Source organism: Myripristis murdjan, chromosome 9, assembly GCF_902150065.1.
Source record: "Myripristis murdjan chromosome 9, fMyrMur1.1, whole genome shotgun sequence".
NCBI classification, from domain to species: Eukaryota; Metazoa; Chordata; class Actinopteri; order Holocentriformes; family Holocentridae; genus Myripristis; species Myripristis murdjan.
The window spans coordinates 23,513,469-23,537,754 of NC_043988.1; the positions used below are offsets into that span (position 1 = coordinate 23,513,469).

A 24,286-nucleotide genomic window follows, 5' to 3' on the forward strand; every position below is an offset into this window, starting at 1 on the left:
TTGATCTGAGGTGATGAGGTCACGTGCGATGAGAGAAAGAGTGAGCGCACAAGAGGGAGAGGGGCACAGAGAGCAGGAGAGCAGAAAGTTGAACACAAGTGGGAGAAAATCAATAATGCATAATTATATATCGCATTAGTTTCCCCATGTGATAGAGTGGCGATATAATTATTTCCCCACACTATTATACTGATATACATCAAGCATCATAATTTTTGCTCAAATAATGAAAGACCACATAATGATGCTCGAACAAATTATCTTCTTGAAAGTGAAAAGAGAGTATGATTTAAAGTCTGAAAACCATTGAGTTTCATCTAGCAACCGATTCATATCTTTATAGTCTAATTACAGTAGACTTGATGATTTATTAAACTAAAGGATATTTCAGCGTTTCAAAGCTGCCACAGAATAATAAATCAGAATATATTATTTCATTACAGCACTTAGTGCATCACAGAGAGTCATAATATTATTGTTATGGCTCAAATATCCACTCCTTGAATAAAAGTGAAAAGTTACAGAAGGGAAGTGACATGTGAGTAAGTGTGTGTGTGTGTGTGTGTGTGTGTGTGTGTATGTGTGTGCGCACATGCATACTTGTGTTTTACATTCTTTCCCCAATGATGGAAGAATGGAAAAATAAATAAATGAAGAATGACCAATTAAATAAAAAAGCCAGAGGCATTTGGGTTAATAATACAAGTGTTAATGGTTTAACAGCCAAGGCCTTTACAGGGGATAACATGCTGTCCTTGTCTTTGTGATACTGAATCATAATCAGCCACTGAAGACGACAGATCCACGCATGAATCATAATAGACCGCGAAGAGCTTTGTGCCCTTTCTTGTGTTTGACTCACACTCTCTGCCTGCCCTACTTTCCTCTGATCGCTTGGCTTCTCACAGCCATTCTTTTCTGAAGTGATGATAACTTTATTGGTGGTTAGACTCAAGTAAGTTGATTAGAGACTTTTTCCCCTCTCTTGCTTTCTTTTGGCTGTCAGCAAGTGTCCCATGATTTAACTCATGCTCTTTTACTAGCCAGGTCTGGCCAGTGGGCTAGCAATCTGGCTGCCTGTTTTCAGTTTATTTTTTAAATGGGGGCCCCTGGAACCCCGATGAGCTTGTCATGACCAGACCATTAACAGCTTTTTGTTGCATGTGATCTGGGATCCTCTCAGCAGCCAACAGTCAGAGCTGTTGGGAACAATTGGTCGGTTGCCATGTTGAAACGGTGCCTCAGCATGTGTGCCTTCATGTGTGTTGAATGTGCATATACAGTATGTGTGCATATGTGAGTCTATGTATGTGTGCAGTAGAGTTGAGTGATAAGATGAATACATTGTGAATCGCTGATGAGTTGAATCTGTCACTGGTGGATATTTTTGTTGTTTTGTTGCTGATTTGAAAGGTCCTCTAGGTTTCTTGTTAATGTGGTGGCACACCCAAGTTTAATTTCTGCTGTCACGATTTTACATTGCTGAAAAAAAAAAAACTATTGCAATTAAAGTGTTTCCCAAAAATATGCTCATCTGTGGTGCACAGCCACGATATTGGCACAGCTGCTGCAAAATAAAAAAGTTGGTTAATGCATTGGCTTTCAAGTGGGGTCTCAGGTGACCCTGGGCAAAATGAGGAATAGTTTAATTTCACTATAATATCATTGACTAGAATTTTTATGGTACCAAATAAATAAATAAATAAATAAATAATGAGTAACTAAGTAAGTAAGTAAATGAGTTATTGTATTTTATTTTTTATTCAAACATGATGTTTAATGTATTATTTTAGTATAATGTTTTAATCTCACCACTTTGGATCTATTTCTTCTGTTGACTTGTATCTATTGTATTCTTGTGTGCAAATATGACATCTAAACAATATAATACATAACACAAATAAAAATGACTACTAATAGGCATCTGCAGTTAACTTGGTGGTCCTGAATATGAAAAAGTTTTAAAATGCCAAGGTTATTGTATAGAACTGATCTAAAAAAAAATGTGTACTGCTGCAGATAATGCTACGTTCTCTCTCGAAACAAAGACAGTGCATTCTCGGCCACAAAAACTTAAAATACTACAGTTTGCTCCAAATTCCAGTGGTCCAAACTGGGAAAATTTTGACACGTCGGCCAACCCAAGTGTGTCGCGTAGAGTCTGGAGGGCAGTACCACCTGGGTGACAGGTATCTAATGTAAGGGAGAGACAGGGAGGGTTGGGTTGGGAGTAATGACCTAGAAACCAAAGATGGAGAGGAGATGAAAAGGGAAATAAGGAATGATGGAGAAGCCAAGGGAGAGGGAGGTGCTGAAATATCTATCCATCTATCAGGATTATGATAATGCATTCCAGACATTGTGTGTCTGTGTGGTAGTGACAATGTCTGTGTGTCTGTGCATGCACCCCTACATGTGTACAACAGTACATGTGTATCCAAGCAAAGCGTGTGTGTGTGTGTGTGTGTGTGTGTGTGTATGTGTGAGTATGGCTTTCTGTCATGTTACTCGGCGTTGTCAGATCATTTTTGAGCGCTGATGACAGGGCTGATTTTTCTTGGGAATAGATGGAAGGGTTGAGTTATGGTGGTGTCCGTAGGCAGGGTTCCTCCTTGCACCACAAATGGAACGGCACTAGCTCTTTATCATTATTAGCAACCCTCCCAGAGCCCCAACAAAGCACATACATTCGGTATACACCATCTCCTGCCTCTATTTCATGCAATGTGTCGCTTAATGCTATTTTTCCTGCTACAGCCTACACTCCTGTCTCTTCTACCTTTTCCTTTTAACAGTTGCTTGGAAGTGCATGGCGCATCATAGGATTTATGATCAATCAAAAGACAGCATGGCCATGGCTAGGACTTGGAATCTGGTAGAGCTTCATGCACATGTAACATCAAATAAGCCAAAATAGAGAAAAGTCTCATGAGGCACAGAAAAATCCTCATAAAACCTTAAAAGACCTTACGAACAAGCCTAGGTAGTATCAGGAGCTTTTCTTAGGTGTTGGCTTATGATTTAGGGTGAATATATGTCTCTTTTGGTATTTACCATTATGACCTATAGGCATCTGCAAGCATGACTGAAGATCCATCAAAGGTATTTCAGTTAATGTCAACAAGTGGTGGGGGAAAAAAATACCTTCACTGAAATATCACAATTTCTTTTATGATTTTTTGATTCCTGAATTGATATAAAAAAAAAAAAAAAAAAAAAAAAAACTGCAATAAATCATAATATTGAATGGCAATGCCTGTGGATTTGCAATACTTAGTTGCTTAAATACTTGAATACTTCATGTGCATTGTTTTTGGAAATATGACTCATGATATATAGTCTCTATAAGTGTATGAATCAACTTTGGTCCATGGTCTAAAAAATCACAATAAATTGTAATATCAAAAACATATCAAAACAGCACCCATGCATCGTGATAATATGGAATTGGGAGGTAAGTATATCATCCAGGCCCTAATGTGCACATGGGCAAAACTGTCACCAGTCTGGGTTTTGTTGGTCATTCAGAAAGATGGTGTTCATTAGCTGCAGACACTCCTAGAGATTCAATCTTACTGTACAGGCAGCTTCCTTCTCTCTCACAGTGTCAAACCGAGAAACACCAATGAAATAATTTCATTTACAAGTGAGAGGCAAAGTCAAGACTGATTGTGTCCGCTGTGAGCACCAATATCAAGTCATGTAGGTTAACAAGTCAGACGGCAAGAGAGCAGCATCTTTTCTGCTGCCAATCTGCCGCTGCATGATGACACCGAGTGGTTTCCTATTTGCCACGCATCATGCGCACTTACAAACACCTTGACTCCCCTCACTCATCTCTTGCAGTGAGCTGCCACTGATATTGGATTTCTGCCCTTTCTAGATTACAATCACTCCGATACAGATTCTCTTCATATTAGAAAAAGGTGCTGGCATCAGCGTTCTGCGAGCTGGGTTTCACTTAAGCCACGAATGAACCATAAACTTTGACCCGAGAAATGCTCCCCCTGTCTTTCCTGATCCCTTCCTATAGCAGTGTGTGTCAGAGAAGTGGACTCTTCACTGTCATAACTCACTCACTGCTCATACTTCATTTTTTTTTTATGAATTGCTTGTGTAAGCCGCCAGCATTAGATTGATTCCTGCATCTTCCTGGAGGTGGTAAATTTCACATCTTTACTGAATTTCTCTCCTAAATGCTTGCTCTCTGTCTCTCACTCTCTTTCTGTTTGTCTCATGTATATAAAAAAGCTGACCTGTAGACGAAAGCTGAAAGTCGCCCACAAAGGGATCACAGTCCTGACTCCAGCATTCCCCTCATCTTTATCCACAATTTACCTGCCTCGGACAGAGAGAAGTGGCTGACGTCCTCAAAAATGAAGAATTATGACCTCCATTTGGGCGAATTCCCGCCGTCCTGCTAGCGTTGATTAAGCTGTTTCTGTTGCTGAAGCAGATGACAGCAGAATCCTGTCTCCTCTCTCTAATTTTATCAGAGATGCAACAAATCAACCCTCGACCCGCATCGAACTCGGAGGGCGAATACACCATTAAGGGGTATTTTCTCCACTGAAATATAATTTGACATCTTAATTCTCATCTACAAACTAGATACTGAATCAATCATGTCACTGAAGGCATATTTTTATCCCATTTCTCCCCCAGGTCATTTGGTTAGGAGAGATGAGGGAATGATTAATGATTGGACACTGTATATATGGGCACTGCCTTTGTGTATGTAAGCTGTTTCTAGTGGAACACGGGATAATCTGGAAAAAAAATAACACTAAAACAAAATCAAAGCAAAAAATATACATACACACATATATTTCTTGAATTCCCCTGTTCTATAAACTGTCATCTCGTTGGTACGTTAGCCCATTTACAGTAAGCATTGTTGACCCTTTGCCCCATGTGCTCATGGGTGGTGACATCTGGCTCAGAACGCATTGATATTTCTGTCTGCTACAGAGAGTAATGATGCATACAGCTGTCTCTGATAGCAACGCCACAGCAGCATCAGACAATGTAGGCATATAGGCTACAAGGGCAAAGTCTGACCTCTGACACTGTGCTGACATGCAAATATCACCATACCTTGTAGAAATGAGGTTGTGCATCAAAGTCAGATGTTCTGGCTGTTTGTGGAACAAGGCAGATGACTTTCATGACATTGGCAATGAATTAGTAACTAAACAGTAATTATTAAAAAAGTGCCAGTACTCAGTCACTAGTTGCTATTTAAGATGCCTCTTGGTCCAAGAAGATGAGACAGATGAGAAGATGAGACAAGTTGAGATGAAAATTTAATGCTCCCTGTGGGAAAATTGAGCAAATTCAGGTTATTTAAAGTGGCTGTAGGCCTATAACTGTCACTATGTTAACTGAAAATGGATTTGCGTCTATTAGTGTCAGTGTGGTGACCCATGTGCAAGTGCAGCTCAAGCAATGTGAAGGATGACTTTGAATAAAAGACTTCAAAAACTTCAGCCAGTTATGTTGACTGTTGTATTTACTGCTTCACAGTAACATCACAATCAACATAGTTCACTACAATATAAAACACACAACCTGACAATGACCACCAATGGCCATCCCCTCTAACACAGCCTTGATAGGTGACTTTAGGAGGAACAAAATTAGCCATTTAATTTTTGAGGCAACCATTGAAAATGATGGACAGCTTCAAATTTCAATAAGAATCTACATCTAAGACATCGACCTGGTCACAGAACATTAAGGGACATCATTAAAAAACCAAAACAATACCCTCACTTCATTAGGTAAATGCAGTATGAGCAAACACACCCTGATGAAATACTAGTCCTGTACCACTGAAAATGTTCCAGCGGTAGGTACTGCTGTCTTGTATGGAAACAGCGCAAGGTAAAGGGAGGTACAAAAAAAAACAAAAAAAAAAAAACAGCACAATAATTCACTGGCCAAGCACTATCTACTCCATATACCATAACTCTGAATAATGCTTGTGCAATCCTCTGAGGCATGTACATCGGTCTGTTTCCCTATCGTGGGTCTGACCACCATGTTAACCAATAGCTTCTGCCCTCAGGCTGTTTACTTGATCATTACAGATGGCTGATCTGACGCTGTGCATGCTGCACTTTGCCTGGCTTGGTCAACTTATCTCAGATCACATTTACACTTCAGTCAGATTTGGCATCTTGCACAAGGGCACTTCAGCAGGGCAGATGCTTGGCGATATGAAGGCTTTAAAGTGCAGTCTTTATTAATGTGTGCTCACTGGATGTTGTGTATTAAGCACCTAACTGTATTCTGTCATAGCTTTCTCGGGTAATAGACATTACACCACCTTGCTGTTTTGCACTGCTGTTACGGCGAAGCAGTATGTTTTCTTTTTTAAGTGACTGAACTGTGCATGTAAGCATTTGTATATGCCCTGCTGTACGTGCACCAGGGAAAATCAAAATCAAAAGATTTGCTGAACTAATTTCACTTCAACTCAAATGACCGAAAGTTGTTTTCAGTTTATTCCAAATAGACCTGTTTGTGCTGTGGAAACAAGATTAGCAAAGGTTTTCGGTTGTTATGGCGTTCAGCTTTTCTTATTCAATAAGATTAGAGATAATCAAGGCTGAGGCAATATTTTGAGGGTTTTTTTCACCAACTTAACTTCTGAATATTTATATTAATAGTGTGTCAAGCCAAAATGTAATCCCTGAGAAAATTATAGTAATTAGGTTATACTCCTTTGAAAATTTCCCTGCTGTGATTAAATTTTGCAGCCTGTTTATTTATTCCAAGGTTTACAGTTGCATTGATCACTGACTGCTAATGATAAAAGGAGAAAAAAATGATGTAAGCTGATGCAATGTTAAAGGCCTTATATAAGCATGTGTCTGTGGCTCAGGCATGAGGAAGATGGCTTCATGATGATGATGAAGATGATGATGATGACTGTACTGATATAATAACAGATGCTGCTGATGTGTTGGCAGGTGTAATGCTGCAAATCTCTCTCTCTCTCTCTCTCTCTCTCTCTCTCTCTCTCTCTCTCTCTCTCTCTCTCTCTCTCTCTCTCTCTCTCTCTCTCTTTTAGCACCACTATCTGTCCACTAAAGAGACTGTCCAATCTATCAGCAGCCATCTCCCTTGTGTCTTATGGACATCCAGCCTGGACGTCCATGGCAATGGGAAATCGCATGTCAGACGACTTCATGGTAGATGACTTTAATATCCGCCACAGTAGCCAGAGAGGCTATACGCTAAAATCACTCAATAGCCAATGAAGCCGCGGGCCACTAAACCAATATGGCGTGCTACAGCAGAATGGATGTGTTCCATGGAAGCCCTGTCGGTCGCGGTGTAATTTAATCCAGCCCTTAGGACAGGCATCTCTCAACAGAAATGGAAAAAATATGTTAGAAATAGAGACTTGAGGGAGTGGATGAATTGTATAACCCTTTGCTAACCCCCATCTAGCTCCCAACTTCGGAGACTTCCATTTTTCCCTTATCTCATTTAGTATGACTGTCAATGCAAATTGGCTATAAAGCCAAAGAAAAATCTGGTTAGGTTTTTTTTTTAACCGACAAATGACCAAATACAAGGTTGATGAAAGGATTTTGGAAAGGATTTCAGGCTATTTGTCTCGTAGACAAGCTTAAGATAGAAAACACCTATTCACCACAGAAACAATGGCTAATATTAGAGCGGCGCGGGGAGAGAGAGAGAGAGAGAGAGAAACACATGAAACGAATAAAGGACAAAAGTCCCTGGCTGGCTGTCAAGTTAACTGCTTCATAAAAGTTGCCAATTCGGAGAACAGATCTCTGTGTGCAGAGCTTACAGCACAATGCACCCACCCTCCTGACTCTTTCAACACCATCTCGGAGACAGAGAGAGTGACATAACAAGAAAGACAGGTTCAAAAGCCACCTACAGATGCATTAAGAGAACAGGTCACACTTCACAGATAAATAGGTACAGTTACGGGTTTTGTAAAGCCAGCAATGTTTGGGAGGAGAGTGCTCCATGTCACAGCAGATGCCCTCTTGCTGAAAATGAATGTACATGGAGTTTTTGTTGTAGATGGTGCACGAACCATTAAACCCTATATTCAACAGGTGACATAAGGTAAAGCAATTCTGCCCTTATGTTGCATGATACTGCACTAATGCCACCCATGTGAGCGCAACAGCACTGCAGTACAGTGAATTTCCTATTCTGTGTTGGTAACAGTGTATCAGTGTGACAAATGTGTTTTGAGAGAGGGGCAGTGACTGTGTCTAGTGACGGTGACTCCTCTGTCTCCCATGCGCATATTGTCTGTGGTGGGAGGACAAACTCGACTCAATTCCACTCTATCACCTTGCTTTGATAAAACCTAATTTCCCACGGGCTACAGCTTCAGACGAACCCTGTCGAACTCAGTTCCCGTGCCAACGTGAAGACAACTTAACGTCTAATACGGGCTGAACAGGAGAACATCATAATGTGGAGAGAGGAGGGCACTCGTTATGAAGGATAGAGGATTGTTCAGGAGGGAAAGTGAGGCATAACTTCCAACATCTCTCATTCTGACTCCCCCACAGATTCCATTGCCATTTTAGGGAAGAGTTTTCCAGGAGTGATGAGAGCAGTATGAAAAGCTAAGCTGAAAGCAGAGCATGAAAGCGTCTACTCTAATCACTGTAATACCTCTCACAAAGCTCTGCAGAAAAGTTGTGAAAACACAGAGTAAGGTTTAGTCTGTCTCTCTCCCTCACTCTGCTGTAAAAAAAAAACATTAGGTCAGGAGAGGGCCACATGGGCTTGTAATTCCTTAAAATAAAGATAATATGGTTTGGTTTTGCTTCCAGTTATTGCTGGTCTGAGGCAAGAACTGTGTTCCTGTGCATGCTTTTAATGCGTCTGGTGAATAACATATTACACAACTTCAAAGCACCTCTATTAGTCCGATGAAATGATATTAAGCAGATCCATGATGTGTTGCTACTGTTCCTACATGGGCTGTGTCATTACTCAATAGTAAGTGCAGTGCAATGATGACTCACATATGTAGTAGTACTCTCTGCCCGGTCTGAACTCAAAGCCCAAGGAGAACGGGGTGAAGAGCTGGAATTTCTCTGAAAACTTGAGCGGTCCATTGGGAGAGTGCGGCCTGTTGCACTCCCAGCGTTTGAAGCCCTTGGCAGTGTGGTCGCAGGTGCTGTAGCCGTCATAGTTGACCATGTAGAGGACGTAACGCTCCGTCCGCTCCTCAGGCACTGTGTCTTCATAGTGGGGACAGTAGACATCTAGGTAGTCGTTTATACATACGTCGATGTGGTAGTCCCCACGATGGAACCTGGTTTGAGAAGACAAGAGAAAGGAGAAAGGAGAGATGAACTTCTTGATGTTGATATGAAGTATAGCTGGCATCTTGAAGCCCCATGAAATTACTTTTACTTCCCGGTAAACAGTGTATCTTAAATTATGAACACATTATCACCAGCAGGCGGCAATGACAATTTAGCAACACAAACAGCACCACAAATTTGTGAACAATATGCCACACCTCCACCCATCCCATCTGCTGATATCCTGTTAGGGGGTTACACTATTGAATAACCATTTCCCCCCATTCTCTTCTGCCCCAACATCTAGTTATAAGAAGAAATACATAAAATCAAGGAAGTAAAATGCCATTTCTTGTGGTTTATAAAAACCTTTTTTGGTCCGTAGTTACAACAAATACATGTTCAAGCATCATCACTTCTGCTGAACTAAACCTTAGGACAGAATTCCTCATACAGTCTGCCCAAATAAGTTATAGTAATGCTTCAAAAACACGCAAGTTGCTTCCAGAAAAACATCTCTGATCGTACAAACTGTTTGTTCTCATCGTCCGAGTCCACTTGACGTCTCCCTTTCACTCTGGAGTTCAGATCAACAAAAGCCAAGGCGACCTACACAACTCTGATGATAAAACACTACTACAGAAACACTCTGAAGAAATACCCTTTAACTCTATGCACATATTTGTGCATAGATCTAAACAGCAAATACACAGGCACATTTTGTACATCATTATAGATACAACTTTGCTTGGATAAAGTATATAAGGAGAGAGGGTAGGTTTGATCTCCCCACATTCCTCCAGTGTCGTGTTGAAATTTACAAGCACCACCGCTCTCATCTTCTGGCTTCAATAAATACAGGGGATTGGTTTGTCTACAAATCCATCATAGCAGCACATATTTATTCACACATACACACCTATGCACTCTGGTAGACAGTGAACTTGAAGAACCCGAGTCTGAGAAAAAAAAAAAAAAAAAAAAAAAAAACAGCTTTTCAGTTCTCAGAGAAAGTGTTCACTTTGAGTTTTTCCCACCCAAAACAAAACATAGATGGAAAAACTCATGCTGAGAGCACAGTGCAAATGATCAGGGGGATATAAGATGGTCCAGACAGTAAATGTCATGATAGGAAAAATACAGTGCCTGGCTGTCTCTGAGGGCTGTGCAGACAGGCATCTTTACAACTGCAATGATCCACAACAGGCCACACAGGGTCAGAGGGCTCCAATACGGACACAGCCTTATGAAAGGCCACACACTGTCACAGGCTCGTATCCACATACACACAACCACCACAAATAATTCCTCTGTGTGTGGGTGTGTTGTCAGTTGCTGGTTGTGTCTAGGTTGGTTTGGCACTAACCTTGGGGTCAAAGAGTGCTTCACAGAGCAAACATTCAACACCTGTAAACACTCAGTGGATGCCTTCAATATAGCACACACTTGAAGCACTCTGTCTATGTCTTGTAGGGAACAATGCCAAAAACACATTTGCACAGACACACACACACACACACACACACACACACACACACACACACACACGACACCTGCTACCACGGACTTATTTCACCCTGAGCCCAGGAGGTAAGAGATAATTGAGACCTGCGCAATCCTCTATGCTCTAAGAGGACAACCTGACAAGAGTTTTGACAAAACTTTTAATTGAAAAGCACCAGTGTCATCTATAAGAGGGCTCCTCGACCCCTAGAACGCACAGGGAGCACAGCGTCTAACGCACTAAAATAATTTTATCCTATGGACTCAGGAGCCCCAGGATTATAGCTCATACTACACACTCACAGCATGACGACGTCTTTCACTCTCCGAACGTTTCTGTCGCTCTCATCTATAGGACGTCCTCTGTGTCTTAAGGATAATCTCAAAAAACCACCCGCAATTCATGGCTCGTCTGACATGTGGCAGACTGAATGATATGGTGGAAAGAGGTTGTAGAGAGGTTATAAAGACCAAAGAAGAGTATCTTCTATTACACAGAGTTTCCATAGTTGTGATTAAAAAAAATACCAGTGGAAAAATCAGCTGTCATGTGATTCTCAATAATTTTAGCATTAAATGTCTTTGTTGTTCAGTTGTGAGTGGTATGTCTAAAGACAAGATCTCGGTCAAAACTTCCTCTATGAGATCTTAAGATGCTCATGAAAATGCTATCCTAAAAAAAAAAAAAAAAAAAAATCTTTGCTCTTGACACCCCTGTCTCTCTCTTTGTATCCATTTACTTACTCTCGCTGTCCAGGGCTATAGTTACATTTGTCATTTAAATACAGTCTTTTGTGTTCTAACACAAAAGTTTGAATTTTATGCAATCACGTCGCTGCATGTGCACTGAAAATGGCTATTATGCATCTGCTGTGGCTGTGTTTACTTAAATCTATGTCTGCATTACCTTTCCTCTCCACCCTTTCTCTCTCCATCTCTTTACATTGCTGGTGTGACCATTTTTGCCGGATTGCATCAAGATTACGACTATGATCATGCAAACCTGGCCATCTCCTAAACTGGTTTGTAGATAAGATAACAAATTGAGCAAATTCTGATTTTCACGCATCCAGGCCTGTCACTTAATGCATCCTGGCATGACAGGATGATAAAAACCACAGTGATGAAACTACAGCCATATCTCACTCCTGTGTCCACCTGCTAACCTTTGTATAGCTTATTTATGTGTGTATGTGTGTGTGTGTGTGTGAGTGTGCGTGGGCTTGCATGAAATGTTGTTTTCCTGTGTTTACCCACAGAGGGTAAATACCGGTATGAGAGTGTTTACAGCCGAGGCGTAGAGCAGCTCATCTGTAACATCTCATTTAAAACATGTCTGTGGAGGTCCAGGCAGAGCCATGCATCTCCTTCACTGCTTTAAAATGTCACTGACTTAATGGTCACATCCTCCCATCCCCTCGCTTCAACTGTTTCTCTGCCCTTGTGTGTGTGTATGTGTGTGTGTGTGTGTGTGTGCACATGTATGGTGCGCATGAGAGAGTGTGTGTGTATGTGATGTTTCAGCTGCCCTTCTCTCCCTGCCTCAGCAGTCAGAATAGTGGCTAGTGGCCCTGACTGCAAATGAACCAGAGGATGTTTGGGTGAGTGAGCACATAAAAAGGGACAGAATAGGCATTTCGAACACACACACATCCACACACGGACACACACATACCCAACACACACACACACACACACACACACACGCCTACACACGTGTATTAGGTTTGTGTTATCAGTTCAGTGGGCTCCCTGGCACATTGGCAAAGGAACAGCAGCGAGACAGCCAGAAGCTGCTAATGGCACCGAGTGAGAAAGAGAGTGAGGGTGAGAAACAGACAGGGAGAGAAAAGGGATCTCGTTCCAAAAGAGAGAAGAGAGGGAGAATTGGTGAGGGAATCTGGAAAAAAAAAAGGAGAAAGCAAGACTGAATACTGCAGATAGCACTGCATTGCATCCCAGTCAACCCAAGCTTTGGTCCGAGTGATTCAACTATTCATTTATCATTAAAGAGATGCTGTTCTGCATCTAGCAACAACTGGATCTGTTTGGCATGAGGGTGTGCACCATCGAAGAGGTGAATTCTCACAAAATCCATTCAGTGCAGGATTATCATCGAGATGTGTCCTGGACAACTTTACATATTCTCTTGTTTTTCTTGAAATCTATGTTTATTGTCGTTATAAAATACGCTGCTATCCAGGGGCTAATAGGGAACTTTCAGATGCGCCTACTGTTTTGTTTACAGCAACAGCAGACTTAATCGGCCACTGTCGTTCTATAAACAGTCCGTGCATTTCAGCAGAGGGAAGAGACCGTTCTTCACCACTGGACTGACATGTATTCAAACATGCAACCGCCTGTATGTGGGACATAAAAGTACCAAGAGGTTGCTAAGTAAGTACCCTCTGGAATGTAAATTAAGGCTGTGTTATACAGTTGTACTTTGTTAGCATCTTAAAGAGTGAAACATGTGCTGGGGAGAGAGTACAGGGATGTTTGGGTCAATAGAGAGAGAATAAATGCAAAGACAAAAAAAAAAACACTGCAGACTCGACCAGTGCAGCCAGCACAAAAGAGCGTGTAAATTAAAGCTCCATCAGAGAGGGTTACTTCATGTGTGAGGAAAGGTGTGTGTGTGTGTGTGTGTGTGTGTGTCTCAGAGTGCACAAGCTTAGCTCTGTCCACGTCCCTTAGATGGAAGCTAAAAGCTGGTACAAATCACATTAAAAGCTACAAATCACCTAGATGCAGCTGCTGCTGAGTAAAACCCGTGAGCACTTCCAGCACACACACACACACACACATACTCCATCACACGGCCCCCTCTGGTCACATTATAAGAGGAAAACTTTTCCATTCTTGTGAGCAGAGCAGAGTGGCAGTGATGGCCTTCTAGCAGTGAAGAGGTAATTAAGGAGCAAAGTTGGATGGCAGGCTAATTGTCAAATGGTGATAATTACATGTCTCTGTTATGCCACAGCTGTCCCAGAAAGCCGTGGGTCACAACACCAAGCCAGGCATGGAATACGCTGGGAAATCAGCTGGACACAGCTGGGGGGGAGGCAGCGTGTGTTTGTGTGTGCGTGTGTGTGTGAATGTGAATCAGACAATGAGTGAGAGTGGGAAAGAGAGTGAGGGATATTCTTTATTACCAACTGATTACACTCTTTCACACCACCTTCTAAGGCCCTCGGGGCTAAAATTAAAGGGCAAACTATTTTCAGCAACAACACACACATGCCCCACACACATACGCCCACACATACACACACAAGCACACACAGAACCACAAACACAGTCACAAACAGAGTGAGTTTGGGAGAGCTCGAACAGTGAAGTGAATGCAGGGTAAGATGGCACGCCACTGCAGTCGCTGATTGGCTCATTTCCATTTCAATTACACAGCCCAGTGACATTGCTGTGCATACACACACACACACACACACACACACACAGTATGCACTCCCAGTACACGTACACGTACAGGCCTCTTGCACACATTCACCCACCCATCCACACAGACGCACACGCGCGCGCACAAGCAAATGAAGGCAGGCAGGCACACAAACACACTGTACCCAATGAACTCCCATCAGCCACTTCTCTGAGCTGTGCACTGGTGGCTGCAGACAGAAAGCAAGGAGGACAGGGAGAGATAGCTAGCCTGAGTGAAAGAGAAAGCAGGAGGAGGAAAGTAAAGAGTTCAATGGCAGGTGGAGGCTGAAATCCAAGTCATCTACCCAGCTGAATAAAGGAGATTCAATAGAAAGAAAACCTTTGCAGCGTGCTGCTTTCGCAGTGCACCGCTCTCTGCACCACATTTTTAAGGCATGACTCGAAAGGAGAGGCCAGGGAGCGATAACTGACACGGGGCATCAGGTGAGCCAAAAACTCGGAGTAAACAGATTGCTCATGCAATGGCATGTTTTAACCGTTAAGTATGGGAAAAGATTGCTCACACTGTCAGAATATGTCACTGCTCCATGTATTTGTGTCTTGTTGTGACACCGCCTTTGCTTCCATTTTCTCTCCAAGACACAAAGTGCAATCCAGTGGTCCCAATCTGATTTTTGTCTACATCTAACACAGATCTGTTTTCAGAGTAATATGAACACCAAAACTACATGGAATCTGATCTCTTTAATTCAGGTTTGGGCAACACTGGTATGTAGCCCAGGATATAATGCGTATTGAACTGAATTGAATTGAAACCTTTATTTATTCTCGGAAGACAGTTGAGGTTTCCCTCTTTTACAATGCCGCCGAGATACACTTTAAAATACATCAACAACAAATAGGATATACCTCATACATTATAAATACACATAATAAACAGAAAAAAGGGAAATACACATAATACACGTTAATAAATAAAGTTATAAAACTGGCTCATGTAAAATTAGAAATGCGCTTGGACTTCAATTAAAACAGTTACAAATAGAAACACAGTTGCTAGTGATAATAGAGTTAAATTCTGCATAAGTGGGTAGACTTTCCAGTTTTAAAAAGCTTTCTCATTTCAGTATCTCATTAGAAGCAATGCAACCTGGGTCTGACCAGTCAGGTTGGAATTGGGATCACTGTCCTGTGTTGGCTTGGACCAGCTTGCATGTGCTCTCTCACAACCATCATGTCATTTATTGTTGTTGTTCATCCAAATCTGGGTTGTTTCATAGTTTGAGGTCTTTTCAGCTAATGTCTATTAAGGGTCAATGACCTTTCATAATAAAAACCCTTTTCCTAAACTTACTAACCTACTAAAAAAGCTAACAAAGCAAACAAAAGTGGCTGGATAGTATGAATCAGGCCCTTGCAACTGATTGCAGCCCTGGTGACTCTAGAGCACTGTGCCATGCTCACAATGTAGCCAAAGCCAACTATGCAGTTACAAATGCTTCAAGGCTTTTACTGAAAAAAGTGCACACATTGTTGAGGGAGATTTTTGATGAACTATGATGACAACTTTTTGATTTGGGGGCTCCAGTGGAACGTCGTACTGTGTTTGTACGGAAACAAAAGCCAAAAAAACCTAAACCATGCCCTTTACCTACAGTGACAATCAGAAGAACTGCCGAGCCTCGAGCGCTTACACGCTGCTGACAGCTGCATTTGTTACAAAATCACACCCCCCTCTACCTGAGAGTACAAGATAATTTCCTTCTCTTTATCTGTCTCTGTCTCTCTCTCTTTGTCTTCATGTCTCTCTTTCTCTCTGTCATTCTCTTCCCTTCTCTTTCTGTCTTTCTCTGTTTGTTTGGTTTTTTTCTTTTCTTTTCTGCATACCTGTATTTCCCACTCGGCCTCACTCACTTGCAACCCCAAATCACATCTATTTACATTATTTCACTTCTCTCTGTTGAAATTTATACATCTGATATATTTTCAATTCAATATCCTCCGGCAATGTTCTGCTGCCGGATAAATCAAATCATAGTAACCTAGAAACAAGAAATGCACAGGGACCATAAAAACGCAAATTTTAGAGTCCCCCTGCCCCCCAACTTTTGTCCACATCCTGTGCAGTGTGCGTATGACATGTGTGTATGACGTGTGTGTGTATGTGTGTGTGTGTGTGTGTGTGTGTATGTGTGCGCGCGCTTGTGTACATCTGTGCATTCGTGTCTGTGTGCCTGTTGGTGTGCATAGTCCCAAAGTGAAAGATCACTTGTTGATTTCAGTCCAGAGGGAAAATGTGTTTAGCCAAGTGGAGATGAACTCTGCCTGAACCTTGGCTGGAGTACACATCTAAAGGCCTATTCAGAACCATTCAACGCACACACACTCACACACACACACATACACACACATACACACACACCGCAAACACTTCTCAATATAGTTTGGGCAGTTGTCTAATTACAGATGATTGGTTTTGGGTCAGAGGATGAAAGCGAGCGAACAGAGGGGACAGGAGGGCAGAAAGAAAGAGAATGTAACGAGGCAGAGAGAGGGTGAAAGAAAGAAAAAGAGAAAGAGAGACAGAGAGAAACAGGAAGAGAGAGAGACTCCTCCAGTTGTGATGGATGTGTTACGGTTGAGTGTTAAAGTTTGTAGTCCGAAAACCAGGTTGTACGTCCCTGGCCAGATTTCCTATGCTTTTTTTGCAAAGGGTTTTCAATTTATGTTGAAAAATAAGGTCCATGGTTACTGTAAGACTAAGCGAGTTCAAAGCATGGTTTTAAATTACACCCATTGACATCTCAAGCGCAAAGTTATTGTGCTTTAAAAAAAAAAAAAAAAAAACAAGTTGCAAACAAGTTACTATAGTGAACCTGTCAAAATAATTACACCTCATTATGTCAAGCATGTTAACACACATTCTTGCCCTGTGTGCGGTGTTTTATGGCTTTATCTCAGGTTTATTCCCACTGAGATTTCTGCCTACATTAATTGCATGTGTGGTGCAAAAACTGAGACAAAGTATATTGGTTTGTGGAGATTATTGTGTCAAACAAAACACATAGGTATCGTAAATGTCTGGTTGCAATAGAGTTTATTACCTGAAATTTTCGGAAACCCTACGGAAAAATCCATTGGTGATCTGCAAACGATCAAAGTAACTTGCAGGCCTGGTTTGTACAAAAACACATCACAAAAACACTCTATTTGGGCATGTTCATTCTAAACAGCAATCAGATCAGACGTTGCCTTGCATCAGGAGATGTCCTCACCTTGTGATTACTCATGGTGAAAGACTGTTACAGAGAGAGAGCGGGGGTGAGGGGACAGATAACTGCCTCTGATATTTTCACTCCACATCTTCACTGTAAAATTTAATTCTTCGCCAATCCACTGCTTCCCTGAATCAGCAATTCTCTCTTCTTTTGGGACTTGGGGACAGAAAACATTTTTTTCTCTCGGTCTCATGGCAAGCAATGACAATACCACCTTCAGTGATGCTCACATTGCAGGTCATAAAACAAAACTGCCTCTTTCTCCACCGAAGACCTTGCAGCGAGTACCTGCGTGCACCCCCGAAGTTAACTTTAAGAAACTCTGTTCACAACACTAATTAATACATAGTGGTCACCTGATATGGGTTTTTTAAATCACTGATGCTGATGTCATTATTTAGAGAGCAGGGTGGCCAGGCCTGAAATGTTGTTATTGTTGTTGTTGCCATTTTGAATATTTATTTAACACCATTATTGTCTGTATTGTTTCTGTTTACTTAAGTAGATCTGCACTCTTTCTTCAGTGCACTTATTTTAAATAAAAAAAAAAAATGCGTCAACTAAATGTGTCCACAGGTAATCAAAAATTGAAACAAACAAACAAACAAAACTTCTCAGCAGACAGCAGCATCTACTTGTTTCTGAGAAAGAACAAAAATGTGTAAACTTAAACTTTAAAAATAAATAATCAATTTTAGTGCACACAGAAGCACCCAGCAGCATCTCCGTTTTTGGCACTAATGAGCATTTATTTAACACTTATGTATTATTCACTTGAATAAAGAAAAAATATTCAAAAATAAAATAAATGCATTGTCTCTGCTTGCTTAAGTAGAACTACACTCTGCACAATACTCATTATTTTAAATTATTAAGTATTATTATTATTATTTTAAATTTTAAAAAATTATCGGCCTTGTGAGCACAAGCATCGGTCCATGCCAATTTTCTCAATACGCCAAATTTTGGCCAGCCCCCAACTAAGTCATAAAGAGGATTTCCCGAAATCTATTTTTTTCAAGTTCATACACTTGCTCTGATCTGGTTAGCATCATCAGAGTACACTTTTTTATTTTGAAATTAAAAACACAGGGTACAAAGGAGTGAAGTCTGCTCAGTGTTAAGCTCCCAAAATATATATAAATATATTTTTTGTATTAAGACAGATCGAAACGCCTTGAAAAGAAAGACAATAAAATTATTTATTGGGAGCCTAACAGTGTGCAAACCTCACTCCTTTGTGCCCTGCACTGAACATTTTTTGTCTTGCACCTGAATAATTTGCCTGGATGTGCACACACTTGGTCTCTCCTCTGAAATTCAAAGCACAAACAGAGACAGAGAGAGAGAGGGAGAGAGAGAGAAAGAGTGCAGTGCAGTGAAATCAGAGGAAGAGCATGCGAAAATGTCGTACGTTATGTGGGTTGACAGCCACATTCCTTCCTGACTAACTGGCCTATAGGCTTACAGCGCCGAGGGGGAGATGGAGGCTCGGAGACATCAGACCTATAGAGTGTCCCATACTACTGATATTACCTCCTGGACATGCTGGGCTGGGGGGGTGCGTGGGTTGGAGGTCGGGGGTGTTGGGCTGTATGTTTGAATGCACACATTCTCTTAAGCCATCTTTACACAGAAAAAATTGTACTGGCACAAAGCCGGGTCTGTTCTGGCTTAAAAATCTGTGTAATCACATATAGGGCACGCGGCAGCTGCGTGTCTCCTCCAACTGACAAGCCTGGCACTTTGGACGCCATGCATTTTCGCGTACTTCCCCGGGTGCATCAAATCCAACTCTATATTAGCCGCAACACACTGTGTGGCCATAGTGACTGAGTAACATGTTTGTATATATGCTAAGTTTAACTACGTTTTCAGTATAGAACAGGCAAATGATCCACTTCTTCAACCACATGCCAAGCCATCGCCATCGTTTTCTCATGTCTTTTTTTTTATGGTAAATGATGCTATTGAATGACACATTCCAAATACACAGCAATGAGTCAAAAAGCGCGTCCAGTGTGATCATAGATGTCATGCCAGTCAAGAGCCAGGCAAATTTATCCCTGCGCTACCTCACACCTTCACCTGGGGAAAAAAAAAAATCATATCAGAAGCAGGACCAGTAAAGCAGAGCCAGATAAAGGCGGGGGCTAATCATGCGGCAACTAGTAACCAAAAAGCGCTGCGTAAATATTACAGTAGCTGTCCATTCAGCAGAAAAACAGATTGGAATCTCTGTGGATTGAGGAATGTGATTTTAACATAAAAGAATGAATGAATGAATGAATGAATGAGTAAATAAACAGCTGCTGAAGTTGAGACATGTAGGAAGTAACTGGACAGAACTACAAATTAAGAAAGCGAGAAATAAAAGAACACGCTCGCAGTGACAGCCCAGGAGACAGATTTAGGCTGTGTTAACTTATAGCCAACTTATTACTGGGACGATTTAATTTTATTAGGATGTTTTTTCATGAAATCATCTGTGGGCTCCACTGAGCAGTGACCAAATAACGAGTAAAACAAGATAAAAGAACATCAGTGTCAACTGAACGGTGTTATCATGTATCCCAGCTCTGATCTAAAGTTTTCTAGAGAGAGAGAGAGAGAACAGCAGCGTAAGGATGGCTTTTTATGCGTACATGGATCATGCACATACAGTGTATCTCATGTACTGGCCCACACACACACACACACAATACTACATAGCTGCTGGTGGCCATGGTGCATTTTACTGCGTCCATCTGCTGGAGCTTTATGGAGGGTGTACTCCAGGCTCACAGCAGGTGGTGAGGCCAGTATAATATATTGACTGTCAGCAGAGAGGGACACTGGGACCTACCAGTCAGTGCATTCCTTTATCTCTCTCATCTACTCTCATTCACTAAATCTCATCCCTCGCTCTCTCTTCCTCCAAATCTCCAGTCCCGTCCTCTCCTCCCCCCCATGCCGACTCTGATCTTACTATATTCATTTCTGCCATTTATGTCTCTCAGCACTCGTTTTGCCCCAGGGAGACAATGAATTGGGAGCAGTGACAGACGAGTTCTTGTTCTGGTTTTGGTGTTGAGTGAAGCAGCGAGATGTAGGGCTCCAGTGAGCGTTTGATCTACTCTGCATCAGCTTGTTGGAGCTCAAGTCCAAAACAGAGAAAAACAGACGCATAACTTCCTCTGAGCTCATCTACTCTCTACTCTGCCAAACAACCATTTTTATGTGTGTATAATACTAGTGTGTGTATGTATCGGAGTGAGTGTGTGTGTATGTGTGCATTTGTGTGTGTGTGTGTGTGTGTGTGTATGTAAAAGGATTTCTTTATGTCTCTGCCCGTCACCAAGGAAGCCAGGCAAAAATGACACATCCCCCAACATCCTGTCAGACCCTGGGGCCATTCTCCTGAATCATTGCTGCCCCAAACCCGCTCCAGTCCCATTGTAAATACTGTAGACTCTGACATGTTTACCAGCATGTGAGTGGGTGTGTGCGCGCGTCCATGTGTGAATTAGTGGGAGCGTGTGTTCATGCGTGTGAGTTTGTGCATGGTCACACACTGCCAGTTAGTGTCAATTAATACTAATACATCACTGGGTGGGAGACATGTTTGCCATTAATCATAATTCATTGTTTTATAGTGACAAGGTATTTGGCAGGCGAGACAGAACAGCAGCAGTGAATCGGCTCTAAGTCGTGTAAAGTGTCTCACTAAGTTATGAGAGACCGAGAAAGAAAGACAAAGACAAAGAAAGAAAGAAAGAAAGAAAGAAAGAAAGAAAGAAAGAAAGAAAGAAAGAAAGAAAATGTTTCAGGGAATTCAGGGTTTCCATAATGTAGATATTAAATATCGATACATAAAAAAGCACTAAAATTTGTCATATTTTCATATATGGACATATATACATACCTACTGTACAAATACATGTATCTTCCACAATTTTTTGAGACCACTGTCATGTGCATATGTTGAGCAGGTGTGGGTGCATATACTATACAAGACCATAGAAGGACGTATAAGTTACACATAATATATCATGTTGAACATATATGGCTTCTACATATAATCATCACATCCAGAGCGCAGTATTTATGATTGGTTTCTGTATCACTGTATGTATGTAACGTACTGTATATGTCAACATTTCTCTGAAAGAAAGAAAGAAAGAAGAAAGAAAGAAGAAAGAAAGAAAGAAAGAAAGAAAGAAAGAAAGAAAGAAAGAAAGAAAGAACAGAGGGCATAAGTAGCCACGTTGCTGTGAACATGCTACAGGAGGTCAGCTAAACACAAACAGTACACATGCTTGTAAAAGCTAACCTGTGTCTACTGCAATTAGCACTTACATAACTGGAAATAACATGGCTGAACACTTGAACAGCGCTGATAGATGAGGTAACATGCGTGTGTAAACACAGATAACGGCAAACATTTCCAGGTGCATGTTTACTATTGTAAATAGGAGACACCGTTGCATAATGTCCCTGATGCAGACCTTATACGGACATCAAATCTAGCAGAATGGGATAAGGCGATCCCTCGGTTTATTTCATGGGAAAAAAGCTCACAATCCCTCAATCCCTTCCATCCTTTTGACCATATGTGGACGTATTCCTCACTACCCTGCCTCCTGCTGCCTCTACTGCGCAGTCTGTGGCCCACCTGTATATGGCACATTACAGAAGCATGCCTATGGGGGCTGGTCAGCCCACTTTTCTTCTGTTGCTGCAGTATAACCCCCCCACCCCCACCCCCCTCTCTCTCTCAAGACAAATGATCAGCAGATGGATGGAGGAGTGAAATGAGTAGGAAAACTGGCAAAAAGGGCAGAGATGGACAAAAAAAAAATAAACGAAGAACACCATGTGTGAAAGGCAGCAGAGATGCAGAGTGGGAGGAAGGTAAAACAAAAAAGGGATGCATGAATGTTTAAGCTGCAAACGATGGAGGGAAACACACCAGCAAAGAGTAAACATGTAGGTAGAAGGATGAAGAGAGAAAAAAGCAGTAATGGAAAGACGTAAGCCAGAAACCTGCATGTCCTGTTTATTTCATCTCAGCAAGGCTGCATTCTCACTAGTCGCACTGATCATTAATACCACTATGAAAGACATGGACACACACAAGCGCACACACAAATATGGATGTATGCTGACCCACATCAAAACACCCACTTATAGCCATACACAAATGCATAGGTATACACAGAATACACAGCCACACACACAAACACGCACACACACACACACACACACACACACATACACACACACACACACACACACTGACCTTCAAGGTAGGTTGCCATGGAGCTGTGTCAGGATGTTATAATGTCACCACTTTCATAAAACCAGAGCCCCTTTCACAGTTCACAAACCACTGACGGTATACAGTATGTGTTACTGTGCACAGTGTGTGGTGATTGTGTGTGTGTGTGTGTGTGTGTGTGCTATATGAGTGTGCACGTGCATGCGGTACGTGTCAAGCTACCCTGTGACTGCAGCAGTTATAGGTAGAGGTATCTGTATAACACTTGAGAGTCAGAGAGCCATTGCATACTTGACCCGTCAGCCAAATGGCCACTGTTGTGTTTGTGTTTATGTGTTACAGTGGTGCTGCATCACTGCCGTACCACTGACGGACTGAGGCTGGGCTTGTGTCTGCCGATATATCGCTGTTGTCATGTGAAAACTTTGTAACTCGTGTTTACATAGATTTTCATACTTTTCAAATCAACTTAAGGATTACGTGACACACTGGGAGGAGAGAAAATTCTGACATCTTGGGCTTATGCAACCCTATCAAATTTCAATGGATAATGTCAAAAGTGGACTTACAAGTCAAAAACTTTAAAAAAGCAAGACTTTTATCTTATGATGATACTACAAGATTATTTAAGTCTTACCAAGACAAATTTCAGATTAAACTGTCATTTTCCATTAAATGCAATGATAAAATAGGTGTTTTCTTCCCTTGTGGTACAAAAGCTATAGAATATATTTACATTACAAATGTATTTTGAGGTAATGCTATTACAAGAATAACACAGATGACCAATGTTGTATGAGAGTTCTCAATGTGTAACAGCATACCTATAGATGGATCCAGGTACACTGACAGTTTGTATAATTTCAAATGAGATTTATTTCTCCATATAAATTTGGAAAGCAACTTATCAAGAGTCAAGCAATTATAGCTGGTAATCTTATTACTAATTAAACATGTTTCAAAAGATTGTGTCAAGCCAAATGACCCAAATGCCCCCTTCTAAACACCACAAGCTCTGATTCCAGTCAGTGTTAAAATGGTGTAGTGTGACTAAGTGTCATCCGAAAACAGCAATATTCTGCCGAGCTTTGGCTGGCATAGTCTTTTTTATCTAGACCTTCCATGCCCTAACTATTTCTCATTAAGGTTAGGTGGCAAAAATCCATCCCACTTGAGCACTTAATTGAAATGGCAATACTGTATGACAAAGCTTGGTTGGATTCCTATCTTTTTGCACAGGGCTGATTTTCAGTGTAATGTAAATGCTCCCCCAATTTTCTCTCACCCATGTTCCTTATAAAGTTGCAAAGTCTTTCGTTTAATGGATTTAACTTATTCACATAATGAGGTGATACATCAGCCATTCATTTCTGCAGTAATTACTGTCTTAGGGCTATACAAGTGGGTTGTGTAGTGAAAAGGATCACTACATAGGCCTCCTCCATTAAAGGAAACCAGTCCATGATCTAACCTATATAAACTCATTTTACAATAAGCTGTTTCCCCCTCTTCTGTGCACCTCAATA

The 24,286-nt window shown here is 41.4% G+C and overlaps 1 protein-coding gene across 2 annotated transcripts in view; it reads right to left on the reverse strand.

Annotated features, from left to right (window-relative positions):
- efna5b (ephrin-A5b) overlaps positions 1-24,286 on the reverse strand; it is a 105,925-nt gene that overhangs the window by 8,785 nt on the left and 72,854 nt on the right. For both annotated transcript variants that reach the window (XM_030060797.1, XM_030060795.1), the window contains exon 2: positions 9,036-9,328. In XM_030060797.1, coding sequence (XP_029916657.1) covers positions 9,036-9,328 — 293 coding nt within the window. The remainder of the gene's footprint in view (positions 1-9,035; positions 9,329-24,286) is intronic.